At 47.8% G+C, this 23,973-nt stretch overlaps 1 protein-coding gene across 2 annotated transcripts in view; it reads left to right on the top strand.

Moving 5' to 3' along the window:
* The window catches only part of NAV2 (neuron navigator 2), a 357,485-nt gene that overhangs the window by 238,764 nt on the left and 94,748 nt on the right, over positions 1 to 23,973 (top strand). For both annotated transcript variants that reach the window (XM_054586002.1, XM_054586001.1), the window contains one exon: positions 7,343 to 7,465. In XM_054586002.1, coding sequence (XP_054441977.1) covers positions 7,343 to 7,465 — 123 coding nt within the window. The remainder of the gene's footprint in view (positions 1 to 7,342; positions 7,466 to 23,973) is intronic.

The raw sequence follows: 23,973 nt of genomic DNA, 5'->3' as shown, positions 1-23,973 counted from the left end.
AGCTTAGCAACGTCTGTGTAGTGCTCCCCAGAGAGGCATGCTCTGGTGACCGGGCCAGCTGGAGTCGGCTCCAGACCTCCTGAGCCCAGCTCCCTTCTGCAGCAGGCTTGACTTCCTGCCACACCCGGATCAGAGGACTCAGCCAGGTTTTCCCAGCCATCAGCCGCTTCACAGCCAGGACTCACTGAGATGGAAGTAAAGTGCAGACAAGCCAGGCTGCTGTCCCTTGAGCTGTGAATATTCCCCGTGGGTGGCTGGCGGGCTCATGGCCGTTGAAAGAACTTCTCTGCAGTGACGCCCGCTTGCCACGGTCCTGTTCTGTGCTCCGAGCGGAGGCAGCTCATGGCATGGCCTCAGGTGGCTGCCCCAGGCTTGAGCAAAATAAGGGAAGATTCTGCTAGAGATGAAAATTGAACTCCCATGTCCTCCTGAAGAGTAAGATACCGGCTTGGTGATGTCCTGAAGAGCCAGCGGTGTTGACAGGTGCCCCAACTCTGCGTCAGGCAGAAAGGTAGGAAACGTGCTGGATTCTCTAGCTCCATAGCTCCCCTCTACCTCTGCCAGCGGCGTCCCCACTGACATGAACAACAAGGAAATGTCTCTTGATTATTTGGGTTGTCTAGTCCGGATTATTTATAAAGTCCTCTTATTACAGGGAAAGTATTTTCAAACCTTAGACTTTCTCTCCAAAGGCTGTGTTGGTTTTATTTCATCATGTATGAGCTTGGGGTGACCCATAATAGAGAAGCTGCAGCACCATGTTCTTTTATTACAATTCACCTTTATTTGATTTAAAAATATTAAGTATATCCTGGCAGTAGGGTATTGGAATCAGTCTGTAATATGTCTCTGTCCTTGTCATTTGAGGTAGAGGCAGTGGAGAGAGGTAAATGAAATTACACCGTATTTGCCTCAGCTTTTGTGCCTAAAAACTTCGGGGGTTTTTTGAGTGCCTCCTTAGTAAAGTTGTTAAGTGTTCGCCTAAATTTTAGTGCTGCCATTTTATAATTAGCACTGAAAAATTAAACCTAGTTTTTTCTCATCATCTTTTGCATTTCAAATGTATTCTCTTCTACCTTGAAGTTAAACATAGCAGCTCTTTTCCGCCAGAAAGATCGGCTTTCTTCAAAAAGATTCAGGCAGCTTTGTTAGACTAGCTTGTCCGTTTGTCCTCCTGTGACCCGGAGTGAAGTTTACTCATCTGACTTCTAAGAGGCCCTAAACTAAAGGGGTCCTTTTACAGGTTTGTCCAGCAACTTAATTTACATCCCGAGAAACTTGGAGAATAAATGTCATGCCGCGCTGTAATGCAGTGGACGGGCACTGTGAAAGCAGATGTTGTTTGGGGACTGGGATGTTGGTGAGACGCTCGACTTCAAGGGCTTTTCATCGGCCCACGTCGTTTCTTTTAAGCTTACGCAACAAAGTACGTGTTGATATACATGGTCATTCTTTTATATTGATATTGGCAAGGAAAATTTTCTATATTTCTTTCATTCCAGTTTTCTTTACAATGTTCGCATTTAAACCAAAAGTGTGTCCAGAAAACATAGACATGCTGACATGTCTTTAAAGCAAAGTGTTCGTCCAGGCTTGTTTTTGTATTTTTTTATTCTTTTCCCCTGTTCTCACTGCTTTCATTTCTTGCATTGAGGGTTTAAAAACTTTTTTTTTCGTGTCATTTTCTATTAGAAGTGCACTGAACTAGCTCAGCTCAGTACATATTTCTCTCCCTCCCCGCCCCTGTCACCTCCCCCAGTTCCTGATGGAAGGAAGGCGATTTCTTTTGGGATTCATGAAGGTCAGTGTGTTACCTGGGCATGCCATGTTGAACTGTGGACCTTGGAAACTAGGAGCCCCGCTTGTCCCTCCTTCCGCAGGTGACTCACAAGGCCAGTTTCACTTATTTCCCGTTGTGGCCTCATTACATTTAAAGAAGAGCAGAGAGCTATTGACTAAACGTTGAACCCTAACCTAGCATACATATGTGTTCTAACAGGTCCTGTTAGAGGCCAGAGCTTTTTCATAGCTAGTGTCAGTTACATGGGATGCACCCATCTGGTTGAGAAACTTCTTGTCATAGGCATGTCTGGAGGGATGGTGAGGTCTGCCCTGCAAGTCTGGTCATTCCCCAGAGGCCTGGGATGACTCAAAGGATTCAGACAAATGGTGCATTCCGAAAAATCTATAGAAGAAAATATCGGTGAGAATATGCTCCCCAAAAGGGGAGTAATGAATGACAGAGGCATTGAAAAGTCAGTGTTGTCTGCAAAACAGAAGCCAGGGCCGGCTACTCATTCGCTCCCCTAGTTTGCAGGCAACGGTCTCAACCCCCCGGCATCTAGGCCCTTCCTGACAGTGCCCCTGTCCCCACACAACCCAGCTCCTGTCTTTGCTTTTGATGTTCCAGCAACAGTGAACTACTTACCCTTCTCTTAACTTACTTTCCTCTGCATTTCTCTTGGCTATTTTTCCTGTTATCCATGTGCCTAGATGGATTCTCGTCTGGCTAGCAAACTCCTACGCGCCCTTCAAGGGCCAGCTTAAACAGCACTCGTCTGTGACGCCTTCCCCCCATGTGCTCGGAGCCTGTCGTATGTCCGTGTGTAATACTGCTCTGCATGTTGGAGTAGGGTTGTCTGTGTGTTCTGTGGTGGAGTCCCTTGTAGGTGCTGAGCTCTACCAGAGCAGGGCAGGAACTAGGTCTTTCCATCTCTGCTCCTAACACAGAGCCTGGTATTTGTGTAACTGAAAGGAGAGAGGGATATCCAGTCCTCACACTGTGATAAAGCGTTCCCAGCATGCCAGGCACTGGGCTTTATGTGCCAGGCCCTGGGCTTTATGTGCCAGGCCCTGGGCTTTATGTGCGCTGTCCCGCTTACCCCACCACAGCCCTGTGAGGTTCATCTGTAGTTTCACCCATCTTGCAAGACGTAGAAACTGAAACTCAAAGAAAATACACCCAAAAAGTGACAAAGCTGGGATTTGAACCCACCTACTTACACAGCGATCTTGACCCTAGGTTCATTTTCCTCTGAAAAATAAAGACAATAATACACGTGACGGGATTCTTTTGAAGCTTATGTGAAGCACTTCACACACTACCCAGCAAACATCAGTAACCATTAGTTCTTGTTAACAATGATGTGCACAAGGTTGCTTCGCTAGCAAGGGGCAGAGGAGACTTTGAACCCAGGTTTGTCTGACAACAGAACCCTCTTTCTAACTCTGACACTCGTGGGCCGCCCCGGGGTGCCTCGACCTTGAATAGCAAGGAAAACAGCCCACAGACAAAAAGCTCCAAGACGGGGTGCGGCCTTCACTCCCTGGCCTCCCTGAGCCCTTTTTAACTGCCGGGCAAGGGCTGGTGTTTCAGATGAACGCAGCAGTGACCGCCTCCCTGGCGAATGATGCTTTCTCCAAGGATTAACTTGATTATGGCCGTCTATATTAACGTATTCGGTAGCCAATTCCTATACAAAGTTGGTTGAACAACAAAAAAACAATGTGTCTTTTTTATTGAAGCTGGAAGAGTTATTAAAAAAATATGCAGCTTTTCTGTAAATCAGACTATTGTAATCAGTGGGTAATAATTTAAATATGAATATGTCAAATTAGACTGAGTATGAGGCCAGGTCTAGTGACAGCTGTCTCTAGTGCTATACTATCTGCTAGTGAGAGAGCATGCAACAGAATTTATTTTGAAGACTGTTATTAAAAATATATAATTATATATGTTTTTGCAAACCTCTAGAAGAAGTAAATTTTCCGTTTTCTTCATCTCTTCTCCATTCTCTCTCTGAGTCTTTCTCTCTCACATATGAATGAAAGAGATTTGCAACAAAACTGAATCATTGTCAGATTAGTTGCATTCCTTCCGCTTCCTGACTTTCAGGTGCATTTGAGAAGGCAGAGGATCTGGATTTAGCCTTGCCTTTCCCTTCTACTCTCTTTAAACAAAAGCAGAGTTTCTAGCACCAGTTGACAAGCCAAGTTATCACATCCAGTTCCACCCCTCCAGGGCCCTCCCACTTTCCTCGATGGCCATTTTTCAACAAGATGGCCTTGCACACAGGTGTTGCCAGGCGGGGCTGCAGCACCTCTCAGTATTCCCTGTCTGGAATGCTAATCAAGCTCTGCTCTCTGGCCTTTGCAGAAAGCTGGGGGGTGTATGTGTGGGCCTCGTCTACATGCCCGGGTGCGTGTAATTGCCTGACTGTATGTGTACTGTTTCACCAGCAATAAAAATCCAGCAGAGAAAATGAATGCTAAAATTAGTTTGTTTGTCCTTTGACAGGATCCCCCGCAGTTGAAAATTTTTTGTTTATTTATATGCCCTCAACGACTTTACTGAAATCTTGCTTAATGGTCCAAGGTTATGTTTTAAAGAGATTTCACTGAGTTGTCCTTGAAAGGACATTTTTGTTCTAGAAAGTCTAGCCTCTGGCAAAGTATTTGGGTGTAGGTGGTTTTTCCTGTATGTACTAGTTGTGGGGGGTGGGCACATAGCCCACCACTGGGCCCCGAGTCACTACATCTGTTGGATGGATGGGTGGATGGACGGACAGACAGATGGGGAGTTGACAGGCAGTTGAATTTGCCCTGCCATGTGTCTTAGATGTCAAGTTTGCTGACATTTAAGAGGAAGGGAAAGCTGTGATTACTGTCCTTCCAAAAAGTTTTTGCTAAATCCCACCTAGTGACTATGTCTTTGGGCTTCATTCATTCAACAAAAACACTGTTTAAGGACTTAGAATATAGATTTGAACAAAATAAGAATAGTCCCTGCCTTCAAGGAGGTTACTGTCTTGTGTGGGAAAGGGAAGCATTAAAAAGTAATCGCGCAAAGAATTATTTAACTATAATTGTCATAACTTTTTTTAAAATTGAGATTTAATATATATACCATAAAATTCACCATTTTTTAGAAAAGATTTTATTTCTTTATTTTAGAGAGACAGGAAGGGAGGGAAAAAGAGAGGGAGAGAAACATCAGTGTGTGAGAGATACATTGATCGGTTGCCTCTCACACTCCCCGAGTCGGGGACCTGGCCTGCAACCCAGGCCTGTGCCCTGACTGGGAACCAAACTGGTAACCTTTCTGTCTGCAGGCTGGTGCTCAGTCCACCGAGCCACAGCAGCCAGGGCTAATTCACCACTTAAAGTACAAAGTTCAGTGTTATTATTTATTTAGGCTTAAATAACAAACATTTATTTCTGACACTTCTGGAGTCTGGGAAGTTTAAAATCAAGGTGCCTGAAGATTCAATTCTTAGTAAGGGCCCCTTCCAGGCTTGCAGTCAGCCACCTTTTTGCTACCTCCTCACAGGATGGAGAGAGAGAGAGGTCTAGTCTCTTTCTCATTTTATACAGACACTAATCACATTAGGGGGTCTCTGCCCTCGTAACCTAATTTAACCCTCATTACCTTCCAAAGGTCCCACCTCCGAATACTATCACATTGGGATGAAGCTTCAACATACGGATTAGGGAGAACACAAGACATTTAGGCCATATTATTTTTCTTATGTCTTTTTTAAGAGTGAAAAATCTTTCCCAGAAGCAGACTTGACTTCACTCGCTAAATTTAGATCATACAACCCATTTCTAAACTAGGTGGTAAGAGGTGTAGAAGTCCTACAGTTGGCTTAGACTAGCCAGGATTCATGGCCCTCCAACCCTCCCAGAAAAGAACAAAATTAGGGTCCTTCTATCCAGGGAGGAGAGTGGACTGAGAAGACAATTTCAGCAGTTTTTAGTTTATTCAGAGTGCTATTTGTTTTCAACATGGTATAACAGAATGAAAAGTTCAGTCTTTGCTGCTGCTGTTGTTTTCTTGGCATAGCACAATCTATTGGCTTGATGGACTCCAACAATATTTCACTACTTTGCATGGCATCGTCTGTGGTCATTCATGGCAGAACTGGGGGCGGGGGGGCAAGGTCAGGATATCAGAGACGTTCAGTTCAGACATGTCCGCTGAAGCTGCTCTAAGGGGACGTCCTCTTGGCCCACACTGGAAGCTCCTTCTCAGCCAGGATGGCTCCAGGGAGGACTTTTCTTCTCTGCCCCTAATTTGAACTCACTGGTCCTGGACCACCTCCACAGCATCTTCCAGTTCCATTTTCCTAAGAATATATCTATCCCAAAAGTTTGCAAAAGATAGGGGGGAAAATTCACGGATTGAAAACCATTAGGATCTACCCCTTATATTCTAAAGCTAAAACATTAAATGCTGTGAAACATTTCATGATGTAGCTCAGCTGTCTGTTTCAGGAGAATAAACTACTCATGGGTCGTCTTCTTTGACTTGAAATGTAAAACACTTACATTTTCAGACACCTTGCAAGTCTTTCCCCTGGGGCCCCTGTATTAAGAGTATCTGAGTTTGGTTTCTTGCTCTGCCCAGCTGTTGCTTTGCCCTTCTGTTCTCCTCCGGTAATAGCACAGCAATCTCCTTGACTGGGTGTTGGGAAGGAGCCAAGGTAGAAAGGTAAATCTGCTTTGGGCCTGAACTACCTCCTACTGATGGCCAAGGTCTCAGGAACTGGCCTGGTCTGTGGACCATCAGCCATTTGTAGAGAAAGTTCCAGGGGTCACCCCCTCCCCTGGACAACACTGATTTCATCAAAAGATAGTTCTGTGACAACCACCTGAACACATCCATATCAAAGGTGAAATGCACCAGTGTAGATACTTCAAGATGATGGCAACCCTAATAATGTCTTTCATTTATATGGTCTGGCTGCAAATTGCAAAGCACTTTTCATTTGCCTTCCCTCACTAATTCTCACGTTTGCCTTGTGATGCAGGACGGCTGAGATACATTCCCATAGTTTAAGTGAAAAACCCAGAGAAATGACTTGCCTGTGATGGCAAAGGTGGCTCTTTGATCCTCTTATCATTTCTTTCTGCCGCTGTTAAAAGCTTGCCTGCATCCTCCACTGCCCTGTTTTGTAATATTTTTCCCTGTGATTTCCTTGTGACTTGCCAGTGTCATTCACTTAGGTGAAAAACCTGCCTGTATAACTGCTGATACTAAAAAAGAATGTCATGAATACATTTGATAGTTAATATTATTCACTAGTTCCCTTCTGCTTCATAGAGTCCTATGAGTTTGAGTTAATTAAGCTGAGTCCTATTTTTGCCACCAAGCTGGTGATCCTTTAGGTTAAGTCAGTTGCGGTGTGGGCCTGAGGCTGTGATCAGTGACAGAGCCTTGGGAGAGCCTCAGTCCCTTCCCCTTAGAGCACAGGATGGCACACAGGCCTCCTGGATGTGAACAACAAGGTTGTACAGGGCTTGCTTTTGACCATACCTTTGCACCGTCCTCCTTTTAAAGGTACATGACCGATGGCGGACTTGGCCTCTACACCCGTCGCCTGAACCGGCTCCCCGATGGGATGGCTGTCGTGCGGGAGACCCTGCAAAGAAACACCTCCCTGGGCCTCGGAGATGCTGACAGGTAAGCTTGCTCCACCTGGGCTTGGCTAGGTTCAGCGTCGATTCTTGTGACTTGAGGAATAAGGCGGTGATGTTTAGAGCGGGTGGGCGTGCTTTAACCACGCAGAGGTTGGGAGGCCCTGGCGTCATGCCTAGGGATGGCAGCTGGCACAGCAGGAAGGAGAGGGCTGCCGAAGGGTTCCTGAGTCCTCCTTGGGGGTGCTTCTGAGAGCACGAACACAGAGAGTTCAGGCTTGAGTAGTTTTTGTTGTTGTTTTGACTGTTGCTATGCATCTTTTTCCATTCAGCAGGCCGCAGGGATCTGCTTGACTTCCCCTGTTAGGCAGCTTTCTAGGTACTGCACCTTGGAGCAGAGTCCCTGGTGATGCACAGAAGCTCTGTGTGCAGATGGGAGCTCTCCTGGCCTTGGCTGAGCGGGCTTCCCCGCCAGTCTGCTGTTGCCTGGGAATAGGAGGCAGGGCTTAAGCGCGTAGGTTCAGCTGAGCAGTTGGGGTTGTAGGGCTTGTCTGGTCTTCATTGCGGCTGCCGTCAGAGATGAAAAAGAGCTTCAGAAAACACTACCATATAGGAAGAATATTTGGCATCCCAAGTTTCTAGTCCTTACTCTGACACAAACCAATTCTGTGACCACGAGCAATCTCCTAAAGGAGAGGTCTGGGCTATGATGACTGCCAGGATCCCTTCAAGTCCTGATGTGCTATGTTACCAGACTCCAGTGCCCCTCAGTGGGTTCCAACAGCCCCAAATCTGACTGTTGAAGGGTTTTTCTGGCAGACTTGACTGACCTCTTTCCATATCTGGGTTCATGCAACACAACATGGAATGTGCATGTGAGGGGTTGCAGTCACTGTACTCTTTAGGGGTTTAAACTTCCTGTGTTGGAAAGCCCCATATTTGCAGCGCAGGTCCAGCTTCTTGTTGTTCTCTTAGCAGAGCATGTTGTTTACAAGGATGTAGGTGATTCCCATAGTTCTCTGGATTCAGAGAAATAGCACAGCCTCCCAAAGAGACTGGCACTGAAGTTACTCCCAGAAATGGAATTTGCTGAAGAGAAGTCTTCGCATTCTCTCGGGGAAGGCTGGGACACTTAGGCCGATGGAGACAGCACTGAATTATTTGTCAGGGACTTGGGCTGTGGCCCAGGCTCTGCCACTGACTTGAATGCGTCCTTCTCAGCGTCCCCCTGTGTCCTGCATGGCGACTTATACCAGAGGTGACAAAAGGCTTCCCACTGCAGTGCCAGCTCAAGTCAGCTTTGTTCCTGCCATTAATTTTTTTTAAAGTATTGATGTGAAGATTCCACAGAAAGATGAACCATTTGAGAACTCTTTCTTAAAGCTAAAGCTCTCTATAACTAAAATATTTAGAGGAAGTACTATTGGGGAAAAGAAAAAATCTTGTTGTAGCACCCTCTCTGGAGAGTTCACAATGCCGACAAATTATTTTGCTTGTTTGTGGTCTCCTGTAAACATGTATTTGGTTAGTAAATCTATTAGCGTGAAGTGCAGACCTTAGGAGGTCCATTTCCCCTTGTAGCAGAAGAAGAATCTGTGTGAGGCAATTTAATATAATGCTTTGTTGCAGGGTTAGTGGAATTATTACAGATCACAGCTGAGCTTGCTTCTGCATTTGGAGGTGGAAGAATTGGGTGGGGCCTGGAAAGAAGAGAGCACTTGTTCGCATTTTTCTAGTTCCACCGGCTCACTGGGACGAAGCGGACAGCAGTGTCTTCTGGTTCTCCCCAGGCTGTAACTGCTTGGATGTGATCATGCAAGACTAAGTGGGTAACAGGCCCACTGCTAAAGAAAGAATTCAGGTGGATTCTTTAAAAAAGAGGGTTTAATAATGCTTATAAATTTCCTATTTTATGTAAGTGTTGTTGACCTGTAGGCAGTGAGATATTTTGCACTATTCTGGAATAAGTTAAATTTCTTTAATCTCCAAAATTATTGTTAACAGGCCATAGGAATGCTTCACCTTTGGCTAAGTTGAAATAGTATTTGATTACTTTCTATAACATTCTTCACGTAAATCTCTTCCCCCAACTGTATTCAAGTGGGAGGCTCACTTTAGTCATGTAGGCAATAATTTTAGGTGGTAGACAGGGACATATTTCTTTTTAATAATTACATCTTTAGCCCTGGCCAGGTGGCTCAGCTGGTTGGATCGTTGTCCTGTACACCAAAAGGTCGTGGGTTCACTTCTCAGTTAGGGCACATAGCTAGGTTGTGTGTTCAATCCCCCATCAGGGCATGATTGGAGGCAACTAGTTGATCTTCCTCTCTCTCTCTGTCTCCCTCCCTTCCTTCTTCCCTCCCTCCCTTTCTCTCAAATCAATAAAGGATATATTTGGGTGAAGATTTTTTTTAATTACATTTTAATTTTAAAAAATATGAAACCCAAATATTTTATAAATATTTATTAGGGTAAGGATAGTATGGGCTATTTCATGTGAAATATCAAGGAAGAATATCACAGATTGTGTGAAGATATGTATGTATTTTAAAAGGTAGTATGCAAATGGCTGAGTGCAGGTTAGGCAATTCTGTTCTTGTCCCAGTAACTGGAAATAGGTGCTTTAAATAATTTAAATTAGACAAGTGGAAAAATACAGAGAACCCAGCACCTTTCCAGAATCCTTCCCTTTTAACCTGAAAAAAGAAAGGTCCCAAAGCTGAGATATTTCCAGGAAGTTCTTTATTTAAAAAAAAAAAAAAAAAAGACAGCCCTCAAGGATTCGCACACAAGCAACAGATTGGTTCTACAAAGGAAATAGGAAAAGTACTGAGAGATGAGACTCGATTAGGCCTCAGCCAAGAGAAGACAAGCGTGCGAAGTGTAGATCACCTCCCTGTGCGAATAGGAAAACCATGAACCTCAGCAGAGCTGCTCTGGCTCTGGCTCCAGCTCCGGGGAGCAGCCCTGCAGGACACTGACCGGCCACGCAGACCGTGACTGTTTGCAGCAGGCTGTGGCCAGGATATCTTCAGGGTTATTAAAAGTAACTGATAGCAGTGTGTACCTTCTGAGCCTGGGAAGTAGAGACCATGTCAGCTTGTGAGCCTCTGTGTCACCAGTGGCTTCTGAGAAATAATAAATGCCAATAGTAAACTCAGAATGCCAAGCCTGCCCTTGATCTCCTGTCACTCCTCAGGGCTGCCACTCCGGGGCTCCAGCTTTTACCTGACAGTCATCAGTGGCTACTTCAGCCAACGAGCGGCAGCCAGCTGAGAAGGGAGCATCAAAGGGGACACATAGAAGTGGCTTATGACAAGACATAGGCCCCAGATAACAGACAAGTAAAGAGAACTTTAGTGTGGAGGTCTCTGAACGGGCAGCCTGGGAAGGAAAAGAAACATGCCCAGGAGAGCCGAGGGGCTGGGCTCCCAGACAATCAAAGGGTTTGTTGAACTCCTGCCAGCTCCTCCAGGCACGGTGTCCCCTCATCACCCACCAGAAGTTCTTGAACTCCAGTGAATTGCATGCTTTCAAAGCTTAAAGCACAGCTCTGGGACAGGTTCCACTCCCGAGTCCCTTTCTTTGTCCTTGCAAGTGATCTCTGTGCTCATCACCCTCAGGCTTCAGCATGCAGTGGGCACAGGCAGTTACATGCTCTACCTGAATGGCACCCTGGGTCATGAAAGTGTCACTGAGAGCACCAGGAAGACAAGGGTCAGACTTGCCGTGTCTTAGATCAGGAGGAGGACTTTGGAATTACTTGGTGCCTTTCTTCATCCAACCTTTTGGTGTCTCTGGGCCACACTGGAAGGAGACTTGTCTTGGGCCGCACATTAAATACACTGTGGCACATAATCACAAAAAAAAGGTCTCATAATGTTTTAAGTAAATTTACGATGTGGTGTTGGGCTGCACTCATGGCCATCCTGAGCTGCATGCAGCCTGTGGGCCGCAGGTTGGACACCCCTGTTAACTAAACCATTAGAATGCGCCCTGACCAGTGTGACTCCGTTGGTTGGGTGTTTTCCTGCAAGGTGAAAGCTCTCCAGTTTGATTCCCGGTCAGAGCACATGCCTGGGTTGCAGTTGTGGTCCCTGGTCCTAGGTCAGGGCACATACAAAAGGCAGCAGATCGATGTTTCTCTCCATCTCTTTCTCCCTCTCTTCCCCTCTCTCTAAAAATAAAGGAAATCTTTTTTTTTTTTTTTAAATTTAAACCATCAGAATGCTTATTGAACGTAAGTGGCTTTTATTGATTTACGTAGTGATAAAAATAGCAAAATTACTAACGCTGCATGGTAAATTGTCAGCCTGACACTTGAATAAAATGTAAATCACCCTCTAATGTGATACAAGGAACCAAGCAGGAAGGAGGAACAGGTTTTTCCCTTCTTGTTACTCAATTCTCTTTGTCCCCTAAACTATGAACGTTTTAGGTATTGAGACTGTCCTCCCAGTAGGATTCAGTCACTGCACTGGCTTTGCTGTCTGCACTTGGAGCCCTGGCCTTGGTGCTCAGAGCTGTCCCACTTTCAGCTTGAATCGGGAGTCCCACGGGGTGAGGATGTAACTATGCAACCTAGCATTTGACCAGCCTGCCAAACTGAGCCCTCCTTCCTCACTGAGAGTGTCACAAGAGCCCAGGGCACCGCTTGGCTTTGTGATTTGTGTGGAACAAGGCGGCCTCCTGGCACCAAGCACTGCATTCACAGATTCGGGCCCTACCTGCAGAGAAGGGTTTAATCCAGGACAGAGGTCCCCGGCCTGCAGATGGGATTGTTGGGAGCCCTTACCAGTAGTAGGCCCCCCACCCAGTATTTATTAGGCACGGCCTCTGCTGGAATATGCAGACGAGAGGGAACGCCGATGGGAATGGCTTCCCCACTTGCCAAATTTCCAAGCCTGTGGTAGACAGAATGATGCACCCTGGCCCCCCAGGATATCCATGGCCTCACCTCCAGGACCTGTGGATGTGTCATGCTACCTGGCCGGGGAAATTAAGGACTGCTGTAAGAAGTACATGAGGTGAAGTTGGTGAAAGTGTTTTATAAAGTACTGAACAAAGATAAGCTATTTCTCAGTCCTGCAAATCAATCGGGGTAGCTAGGCTCAATCCTCTGGAACTCCCTTTTCTTCATATTTAATTAATTAACAAATAATTAAGCCCTCTTCTTTCCATGATAATTTAAAAGTAAAAACAAACACATACACACACACACACACACACAATTTTGTGTTAAAGGAAAGCATTAGGACCACGGGAAGTGTAAGTCAGGCTATGACATATAGAAAAGGAAGAAAATTGAGAATACAAATATACTAGCCATGAGGTGTTACATGGTTGGATACTTGAGCACTGAGCCTTCTATTGGCCTAAGTGAAAGCAGACTTTGCCTCACCTTCCCCCTCCCTTCCTGTCCTCTCTCGTACTATTTTGCCTTCACCTTTGCTTGCTTGAGTCAGTCGGTTAATCTCTCGTCTTCTCCCTCCCTCTCTTTCTCTCACTTTCATGCCCAACCCTTCCCCTCTCTCCTTCTCACATTCTCCTTGCCTTCTCTTTCCGGTTGCCTTATAGTTCTATGTTACACCCACCAGTGCCCCCGAGCGTTTTCTTGGCCCTGCATTCAAGGGCTATACTCATTTTCTCGGAACAGAGAGATGCCTCTAACACTGACATCAGTGCCCTCCATTCTGCTCCTCCTTCCCTCTTTCTTCTTCTGCTTGTATGTAGCGGGGAAACAAAGTAGGCGAGAATAAAAGTCACTTTCATTTTAAAGCTCATAAAAGGAACCTTAGAGGCAAATCTCTATTTCCGTAGTAACAAGGTAATAATTACTGCATTGGCCTTTCCCAAGGGCCTCTTTTCTGCTGGAACCACTGGCTTCCTTTTAAAGTAAGAGCTGCTTCCTGTGGGATGGGTGGCCAGGGGCCACCTGTGCTGAACAGAGGGCTGGTGCTGACAGGAAGCAAACCATCTGCACCTTAAGCCACAAAGGAATTCTCCCGGGAGGCTGTAAAGAGAAGAGAGAGAATAGTCTGCGAAGTATCCTTTCTTGTTCATGCAGTGTTTTCACTTTAAAAAAAAAAAAAAGCAGCAGTGTAGTGGCCCCTTGAGAATCTTCTGCTTCCTGTCGGTGCCCAATGTGATAACTTTGTTCCAGGTTATGCCGTAGAAGGACAGTGAGGTAGTAGTTCCCCAGCCTAGCTATTTCTTAGGCAGAGCCTTTGCTGGGATATGAAGGAAAGAGAAAGACAGAGAGAGAGAGAGAGAGGGACAGAGATAGACAGACAGACGTGGGGGCAGGTTGGGGCAGGAACCACAGTCACTCCCCCAAAGTACATCTTCTAAAAGTGGTACCTTTTCAATAGTTGTTTCACGGTAATCTGTAGACTTGATGTTTGTTCAAAGTATGGCTAAGAAGATGTCTAGCAATATGAAAGCAAGAATGGGAAGTCTAAGAGAAGAGCTAAAACGGGGTACCTTTCTTCTGGGTTTATCCCCCAGCAGCTCGATCCCTAGGCTCCCAACCCAAGGCAGAATCTGACTCCACCTGTGCCCTGCAGCAGAAAATAACGTCATGCATTTTAACCTAGGTACCTGGGCAAGTCTTTGCATCAGTCTGGATGGGATAGGTTGGGCTACGTAACAAACAACTCTAAGGGAAACCACCCAATCTGGCCCGTGCAGGTCCGTGGGAGGCTATATTACACAACATTCTCACTCTAGGACCCAGGATGCCAGAGGGACTTCTGTTTAAAGCATTCACAAGCCCCCTGGCAAAGAGAAAGGGAGTGTGGTGAGCCACACTCTGTCTCTAAAAGCTTCTGCCAGCATGGCCCATGAAACTTCCACTCGTTTGTCATTGGCCAGAGGAGGTCACATGGTACACGTAAATTCATAGGTGAAAAGAAGTACAATTCTACCATATGCCTGTGAAAGCAGACAATATAGTCATTGCATTAGTGACTATTGTTTTATTATATACAAGTGATAACCTTAGCTTAATGCCACTCTCCCCCCCCCTCCATTATTTAGCCAACTCTATCATGCAATTTATCATGTATTTATTACATACCTCTCAGATGCCAGGCACTGTGCCACCCGGCCTGATTGATGGCCTCTAGCAGCGCCTCTGGGTGGGGGACAGGGAGGAATATGACAACTGAATTGGTTAAGGAATTTTAACCAGTGCTATGGACCAGTTGTATTCAACAAAATATTTGGACTGAGTTTTGATATGTGACAGGTTATAGAAAATGCTCCTATTTACTGAGCACCTACTATGCACAGTAGGAAATGGTGACCCAAAGATGAGTAGGCAGCAGTCCCTGCTCCCTGCTCTCAAGAAGCTTGAAGTCGATTAGAAACCTTACTCAGAAAGCCTTCACAAGTCGAGGCGCCAGTGCTGAAGAGACTTTCAGCGGGTGCTGTGGGGGCAGGAAGGGCCAGGAGTGTCCCTGGAGGCTCCCTACCGTCCTCCATTGGGCACTTGCTATCATAATAAAACGCAGGAGGTTTCTTTTCCTGTGGGTGGTGATTTGAAAGATCCTTTAGAAACATGACCCAAGTGTCCAAATAGCCCCGCTTATCTCATCCTCCATTTGGGATTTTCTTTTGTTTCCTTTAATATCCTTTGTCACTTTTGAAGAGCAGCCTAGCCCTGATTTCTGTTACTGAAATGTCAGAGCTGATTGAAACACAGTGGACAAGGCACCCCTTAACTGGCCTGTCGAGCAGTGTCCCTGGTTACAGTGTAACCTTTCAATCGCCGTGCTGGACAGCTGTGCCAGTCCCAAGTTTCTCTTCAAGGTTACCGTGCCTGGGAGTGTATTTTCCCAAGGCTGCCGTTCCCAAGCCAGTCCACACAAAAGCTTACGACGCAAGGGGGTGGGGGGGTGAGAAACCTTCAGAATTGTCCGTCGCAGCCCTCTTGCTTTGCCAGTGAGGACACTGAGGCCCAGGGAGATTGTTAGTGACCCCGTGACCACTCGCTGTCTTCCAGGCTTCAGGGAGCAAGGTCACCGCTCTGTGAGTTTGGAAAGCATGAACTCTAAAGTAACGCTGGGGAAAGCACACATTATCTCTTTGGTGATTGTTACGAATGCAGCTTCTCCCATCCGTTCCCAGTATATTACCCAGTATACATGGGTAATAAGGGAAGCAGTGCTCTGGGAGCCGAGAGACCTTGTCCTAGATCTGGCTCTGCCACCATTGAACATCTTGGGCACGATGTCCCATCTGTGTGGTCAGACCGGCTGATCCTAAAGTCCCCAAGTTCCTGTGAGCCAGAGTTCTTGTCTGTCACTTGAGGGCAGATTTTAACAGAGGGGCTGGCTCGTGAGTGTAGCTTATTCGTGCAGAGCAGAGACTCTATGAACTTTTTGTCTCTGAGTCGCAATGAGAGGTGTTGTTATGTGACGGTTCTGTTAGGAGTAAAGGTCTCACCCAAGACGTTTGGTGTGTGCAGACCCAGAAGTCTGAGGGACACCCCCACTTCCACTCGTGTCAGACCTCTTTGGGACAAGAAAAGCCTCCAGGCGTCCAACCTCTCTGCACCTCAGAACTAAGCCTGCCCTCAGCCTGGATGCCCTTAGAGGGCGATAAGAAAGGAAGGTCACTGTTGCTGCTGGTAGTAGGTACCGAAGAATGAATGCCTAGTGCTGAAGGGCCAGAGTGGAATCTGCCAAAAGTGGGGAGTCCAGGATGGACAGAGCTGTGGGTGAGAGTGGGGGAGGGGACCTTTCCAACACTGGGGAGGGAATCTTCTATCCTACATTGCCATGGTTCTTGCTCTAACTTGAAGCTTCACCAAAATTATATTAGGAGTTGAGGCTCACAACATTGTAGTCTTATTTTCCTCAAGATAAAATTCTAAGGGACTGATAAGCAGCAAATTGTTTGGGGGTGGGCGTTGTGATTCAGGATTTAATTAGACTTGGATGTATATCATTCATCCATCGGTGCTGCCTGTCCAGAGCGGAGCGGCCAGCCTCAGGATCGGTAGTGTCGGGGTGGGCTTAGAGGGACTTCCCTATCCCATGGTTTTTCATGCAGTTGCCAGGCTTCGCATGGTGCACACCAGAGTCCTGCAGGGCAAAACAGCATTTGGGTTTATGCAAGGAGACCAGGAGTTTTACGCATAAGGGAACAGGTTCTGAAAGGTGACATTCCTTCCCTAAAGCCAAAGTGCAAAGTTAGGCTTTGGATTTGCGTCTCTCTGGACACAAAACCTTTGCTATCACTTTGCTTGCCACCCTCTTTTTTAAGGCTCCACTGCCATCCTTCTATAGAAGGAGAACCTCGCTTAGAGTCACAAAGGTGATGGCATCTGGACCACTCGCCTTTAAGACAGCCTTCTTCCTGGGTCTGATTTTGCCCAGGCTCAGTGAAAGGGAAGCCGGGCACAGCCCAGGCCCCGGCCGGCCCTGCTGCCCTTGCGGGAACCCTTACTTAGGAGAACACTAGGGACCCTTGAAGCTGGAGTGTCCTATTTTCCTCTTAAGAACATTGAACTACTGCATTGGCCAAAAAGTTCATTATGTTTTCTTCCCAAATGATGGCTCTAGGGATGCTTAGTTGTCTTTAACTTCATTTGAAACAATTTTGTTAGACTGTACCGTGACAGCTGTCACATTAGCGTGCATTCAATAAAACTCACCAAAATTGCCAAATTTTTGTGCAGCCATATTAATATTGAAGACGGAAGAAAATACGCAACATTTTCAGTGTATAATGCTCTATTATTTTGAGAAAGGTAGAAATGCATGAAACGCAAAAAAAGATTTGTGCAGTGTAGGGAGAAGGTACTTGTGACTGATCAAACGTGTCAAAAGAGGTTTGCAAAGTTTCTTGGTACTATTGACATTTTGGCCAAATACTTCTCTGCTGTGGGGCTGTCTTATGTATTGGAAGATGTTTAGCAGCACCCCAGGCCTCTGCCCTCTGCCCTCTAGAAGCCAGAAGCGGGAGAGAGCCGACAGACTCAAAATATCCAAATCCATAAGTTTATGGGTGAGAATAAAAAATGTGTCTTATGGAAAAAACCTTATGGATCTTTTGGCCAACGCAATACTTCAGTGCCAGAGCCCCCAGTAAAGGCCTCCGAGTTGCCTTTGTCATATTGATCACAGCTGGTGACCTGCAGGTTTTGCCGCCTTCTCCCAGGAGTGGCCTCCACTGTAGACCCCTGTGGCTTTTTTCTGCCTCAGCGCTATAGAGAGCATACTGGCTTTGTGTGCTCTGTTGTTTTTCCTTGTCTACTGTGCGCTTTGATTTATCTCCCTCATTAATCCGTGGTGCTCAGTACTGTAAAATTGCCTGAAATGAGATCTGAAGGGAGACGCTGACATTTTGAGGGATGTTGCAAGACTGTATGGGAGAGATTAAACGGGGACCGGAGGAAATGAGATGGTTGCATGGCTCAAGGATTTCTATCACCGCCTCTCCTGTTAGCTAACCCTGCATTTGGCGGACAGGGACTCACAACCCTAGGGTTTCCCTAGCGGCAGAATGAGGCTTACAAAGCATCTTCCCTGGCTGCTGCTTTGGGCTGCCTGGACGTGGATTGTGGGGAACCCATGAGTGTGCAGTCACTGAAGTCCTGGAGGAGACTTGCAACAGAACCGCAGGGTGTTTCGGACGGGGTTAGAGTAGGTCACGTCGCCTTTTACAGGGTGCACGGGTGGACCCTCGGAGGGGAGTGTGGGAGCACTTTGGGTGCCCTCCAGGCCATCAGAGGCTGGCTGTGCTGGCCCAAGACTCTATGGGGGGCATGAGGGTGGATCTCCAGGTGTGCCCCGCCTTGTGCTCTGGCATTCCTGTGGGGAGAAGGCATCTGTGTTTTCCTTAGTCGGGGGGCAGCTCATGAGGGCCCTGGGTACACCAGAGATGTGGTTCCTTGGGAGGCTGCCTGAACTCCTCCCCAGGACTCTTGGCAGTTTGCAGTCTGAGACCCTAGTCTCAGCAACAACAGGCCTCACTTACTGAGCACCTGCTGTGTTCCAGGTATTCTCCTAGATGCTTTGCATATTTGCTTTAACCTCCCATTTGTGTTTATTTTTATCTAATTTTTGTTATGTCTTCCCCCACGGGGCTATTAGTATCAGTAAAACAGAGACAAGGTCATTTTTTGTGCTCAGGTAAATTCCATTTCTAGCACAGCACCTGGCTCAGAGGAGCGCTCACTGCATAGATGGTGAATGAGTGATTGGGTGTCCTGCTCTGTGACGCAGGCAGCGACCAATCAGAACAGGGCACTCACCAATCAGAATGTGGCATCTGCGACTGTAGTAACTCCATGGCTGATGCAGACTAATGCTGATGCCATGGTTTATAGTGAACCATTCCACTCAGTCCCCGTCAAGTCCCCAACATAAGCTGTGGTCCCAACCTGCCTTCAAAAAATGGGCTGTTGGTATCCAGGAGCTTCTCCTGTGGGAGACTGAAGAGTTTAACCCAGCCCGCTACCTTTTTGAGAAAAATGATTTCAAATCTGTGACAACCCCCGACCCCACACGTGCGCGCGTGCACAGTCACAGGTTCAGACGCCAGCGTTGCCGCTTATGACAGGGCAGTTGATCTACCCGTCCCAAGCCTTGGGTCCTCATCTGTAAAATAAAAATGAGCCCACTTCCTAGACCCGCTGTGATAGTAAATGAGAACAGTGTAGGACCCATGTTACCTGAGGCCTGTAAATACCCTCCGTCCGTGGCAGCAGGTTTTATTTAGTCAGGGGTTAGCAGGATGGTTGCACATGAGGAGAGGGAGGCACAGAAAGACTGGGGAGCCTGGGTGCCGGTATGGGCGGGCCCAGTGCTGTGGCCGCCTGCCTGCATCGCCTCTGTGCCACAGCTGCCCTTCTCTTTGTGACTCTGCTTTGCGGGCGGTGGGGGGCGGGGGGTCTCAGCTCTGGTACCCCTGCCTGTCCAGTCCTTGGAGGGGAACTGATGGGAGAAGCAAAAGATAGCACTTAAGGCTGGAGAGCCCGCGGGGTGGGGGAGGGGGTGAACGACAAAAGCTGAAATAGTGAACACACTCCCAGTCCTGGCAGGAGGTCCCACCCTTCGGAATTGGCAGCCTCACCATCACAGAACAGCTTCCGCGGAGGTGCAAACCTGTTAAAATCCCCGCAAAGGTCTTGAAAAGGGACTTGAAAGGGTTTATGACCTTGTGGATTTGAACATCATTCTGAGCCAAGCTGTAATTTCAGCCCTGCTTTTGGAAGTGAAGTTCAGAGCCGTAATTGGAAGGGGGGCCTCAGAACATGCACTGATTACATTTCAAGCCTTGGGGTGAAGCTGCCGTGGGAGGGCCAGGGTACCGACCAGGCAAAGGGAGGGGTGCGGAGAGGGGAGTGAAGCAGAGTGTCTAGCTTGGGCAATTAAATGTCCTTGCCTTTCACTTTAAACAAAGGCCCCGTGGTAGTGTCCCCAGGGCTCTGCTCTTAATGATCCAGAATAAAGGAGTAGGGAGCAAAGCCCCAAAGCTGGCAGAGCTACTGTGGGCCCTGGCCTTGAATATCCCTGCAGGAAGCCTGCCGGGGAGGCCACTGTCCACAGGCAGCGCTTGTCATGCTAATGACCCAGCCACTCTGGTGCCAGGGAGGTCAGCTCCAGATTACAGATTTGAGCTCCCCTGGAGCCGCAGAGCTGGGACTCTTTCTCCTTGTCCTTCATCCACCCATCCCCTTCACAGCAGGTCCTGTCTGCTGTGGTTCCCTCTGCCGTCTCTGCTACTGTCCACACGTCATCCCCAGCCCAGCCACGGTGAGCCGCCCCAAAGGCCGCTCGGACCATGTGATCACTCTCCTGCATCAAATCCTCTGTGGCCCGTGCCACAGGCTGGGTCAAGGGCAAGCCGCCCAGCCTTGGCCTTGCTGCCACACCAGCCTCACCTTCCCCTTCATAAGCCACAGTGCCTGACCTTCTCAGTCTCCAGCGCACGCTCCAGTGTCTAAGGCTGCTTGCTTTCACCCATGGACCGCCCTCTCCTGACCCCGCTCTGCCAGCTTCGCACGGTCACCTCTCAGCATTCAGCTCCAGTGTCACCTTGCTAGGCATCTCGGGCTTTGTAAGTTTCCTTCTTTGGAGCTCCCGAAGGACCCTCTGCAAGCCTTTATTCAAACTTCTCACAAATCTTGACTCTTTTCTCTCTGTTAAATTTGAAGGCAGGGGTTATCTTATCTATCAATGGGCAGCCAAGACCTGTTAAGTTAAACTTCAGTTCTAGCCAGGTGAGTTATGTCTCCCCAGCCGAAGCCTTGGATTTTTCACTGCTCACGTCGTGGTTTTTCTCACCCTCCGCACTGGTTCAGCCCTTAGTAGAATGCGTCTCCAATAAAGACAGGAGGCCAGCCCAGCTGAGGTGACTTGTGGTTCGGCATAGCACTCACCAGGGACTTGGCAGTGCGGGGGTGGTGCTCTGGGGACACAGGGATCGGGAGTAGAGCCTTCTTCAAAGACACCGCGGCCCTCTCTGTGAGCAGCTGAGTGAAAGCACAGACAGGGAGCATCAGTGCCTTCCATGAGAGGTCAGAATGAGAGTGCTTAGCACAGGGTAGACTGAGGAGCGTTCCTGCTGGCGGGGACTTCTCCTCGGGTCTTGGAAAAACGGTGGCGTTTAAGTGGCAAAGAGGAGAAAGCGCGGTTTCGGTTTGGCAGGGAAGAAAATGGGATGGAGGGAAAGAGGAAAACTTGAGGGGTTTATTCTGTGGGACAGGAGGCCCCATCTCTGAAGGCCAGTGTGTTTTCCAGGGTGGTAGGTGTTTCACTCCGACACTTGACACCTGACCCTTTGGAAGTCACCCTCCCCCGGCTCCAGGCTGCATCAGAGGTCACACCTGTGTCCTTGGAGAGAAGCCTTCTGAAAACAGACTCTGATAGACTCAGGCAAATAGCTGACTTATTGGTAGATGCCCTGGGGCCCCTGGTATTAGAACTGGCCACCTCCTAATGATTAAACACTACACAAACACCCGGTGACCAGGGTGTCCCCCGTAGATGGGCCGTAAACCAGAGGGGGCAGCTGTTCCACCAGCTGGGAGGAAGCGGGTGGGGGAAATGCCTTCTGCCCTAAGCAACAAGCCCTCCCATAGGCACCCAGAAAACAGACCAGGAGGAAGGGGAGAGATCGGGCTCTGAGGTCACCCAGAGTGGAAAATAACAAATCCCTCCCCTGTGCCATGTGCTGTAATACACTGTGCATCATGTACATCATAACCTGGTGAGTTCAATTTTACAGCTGGGGAGATAGCGCTAGGAATTGATTGGGTTTAAATGAGATCTCTATTGATGTTTCCTATCATATGATTCCCAACTGTGAGGGGAAAACTGTCACCACCCTCAATTTGGATGATGCAACTGATTTAAAGAGGTAGGGTCATTTGCGTGGAGTCACACAGCCACCAGGTCCTTCGAACCTCCAACTCAAGCCCCCTCCATGATCTCAAATGACTGTGTTCTTCCCCCAGCCACTCCCAGGGGTCTAGTGACTCAAAGGGCCAGGCATGGGGCGTTGCCTCTCTTATTGTGTTTGAACCCTCTTCCCTCCATCTCTAAGTTAGTTCAACTTAGGTCCAACAGGCAAAAGAATCACGCCTGCTTCTGCCTGTTGCCTCTCCAAGAAGGCGACCACTGGGCCCTGCTGGTGGGAAAGGTTCACACCCACCTGCCCACACACACTCTTCCAGTGGAATGGAAGGGCCACACCCGGGCTGTGGGCGCGAAGCGGATCTTCACAAGCCTCTGAGGGCCAGGGATGGGAACAAAGCCCTCATTTGTCACCAGCCATCTTGAATTGTTAGGACCCACTGCTTCCACTCTTCAGCAGGAAAAACAGCCATTCAGTTCATTGGATGTGGACTTTCTAGCTTCTGGTTTTGTCATATTGTTAATAATGATAATATTTAATAGCTACTAGAGAACACTGAGGGCCCATGTTTAGTGAAGAAAACTTGAGAAGAAGACATCTAGCACTCTCCCCAGTCATAGTGAGCCTGCAGCCTTCCTTGCTGGAGACCCTCGGAACCCCCAAAAACTGGTTCTCAAACACCAGGGCTCTTTGAACCCCAGGGATAGAGAAACATCAGGCCATCCAGAAGCTCCCCTGGAATTCCCAGGAACAGTTGTTACTGCACTCCCCTCCAAAGCATCTCGAAAGGTTTAATTTATTCTTTTTGTGTGTCCAAGTGTGAGCCTGCCAAGCTAAAATGTTCTTAAGAGGAACTGAGTTTCAGAATCCATGTTTCCAGTGTAATCCAAACTGTGCATGCACTTCAGTTTCCCCTTCTGTGAAATGCTCACGTAAAGCCCTGGTCTTTCCTCCGCAGCCTGCGACAGCCCCAGCGCCAGGCAGCATTGCAGATGCAGGGCTGTGGCCAGAGCAGCCGGGCGGGCGCTCCCTGCTGCCGCTGAGGAAATGACCACCTGTGCTAATGGGACGGAAAGCAAAGGGCGTTTTGATGTTCTGATCAGGTTACAGTTAATTCTTTCAGAACCTCCTTCCATGAGAGGCTTGGTCTTGCTAGTCTCATAAATCCCCTCTCCCTGCCACTGCCCTGGAGTAACTTAAGGTGGTGCTGAAACAAGATAGCATCTAACTCCACTGGGCTGCTTTGCAAACTGAGCTTTATCCCCCAGTCCTGGCCTGCACTGGCCACAGCTTTTGTTCCGGATGCCATCAGCTGGGCTTCAGGCAGTCGGGGTATCTCATCTGTCTGTCTTTTTTCTCCTGCGTCTTTTGATCCAAGACCTTGAACCCCAGGCAATGTGATGCAATAGTAAAGAGTAGAGGCTTTAGAATCCCATCTTACCTAAATAACATGGCTGGCATAGTCAGATCACAGCCCAGCCACTTGCTAACCAAATGGCTTAGAGAGTGTTAATGCAGATAATAAGAGGCCCTTCCTTGGGAGAGTTGGTGTGAGGCCTACCTGGGATAATCCCAATAAATGATAACTGTTACTCGGAAGGAAGAATCCACTCCCAGGCCGGGAAGGATTCTTGTACCTTGTGATTCATTATCACTAGACCCTAAGCTGTCTGACAAAAGAGACCCTCTCTGTCTGCCTTAACACTTCAATAACCAGGGCCTGGGAGGGAACTGTCTTATACTGGAAACTCAATAAATATTTATGAATGACTTCAGTCTCAAGTGGTTTGCTTATTTTTAATCATTTTTTTAATCCTCAACCAAAGATATTTTTAAAATTGATTTTAGAGAGAGAAGAAGGGGGAGAGACAGACATCGGTTGCTTCCTACCTGCGCCCCAACCAGGGATCAAACCCGCAGCCTTTCGGTGTGTGGGATGATGATCCAGCCAACTGAGCCACTTGGCCAGGGCTATTTTAATCATTCTTTGAGAACAAGAGCAAATGATTCCCACCTGGAATGACATGTTTTCAAAAGGAGGGGAGCACAGGGAACAGACACTGGCATTTCTGAGCCCTCCCTGTGTGCCTGGCAGTGGGCTGAAGGCTCCGAGGATTTTACCTCATATCACCCAACCAAACGCCTTCCTGCAAAGCCGCTGTGACCTTTATTTTTCATGTTCAG

The sequence above is a fragment of the Pteronotus mesoamericanus genome, unplaced genomic scaffold (genome assembly GCF_021234165.1).
Source record: "Pteronotus mesoamericanus isolate MK-2021 breed Mesoamerican mustached bat unplaced genomic scaffold, CSHL_Meso_final contig_90, whole genome shotgun sequence".
Taxonomy (NCBI): Eukaryota; Metazoa; Chordata; class Mammalia; order Chiroptera; family Mormoopidae; genus Pteronotus; species Pteronotus mesoamericanus.
Note: the sequence above shows the minus strand (reverse complement) of the source record. Positions and strands in the feature narration are given on the sequence as shown.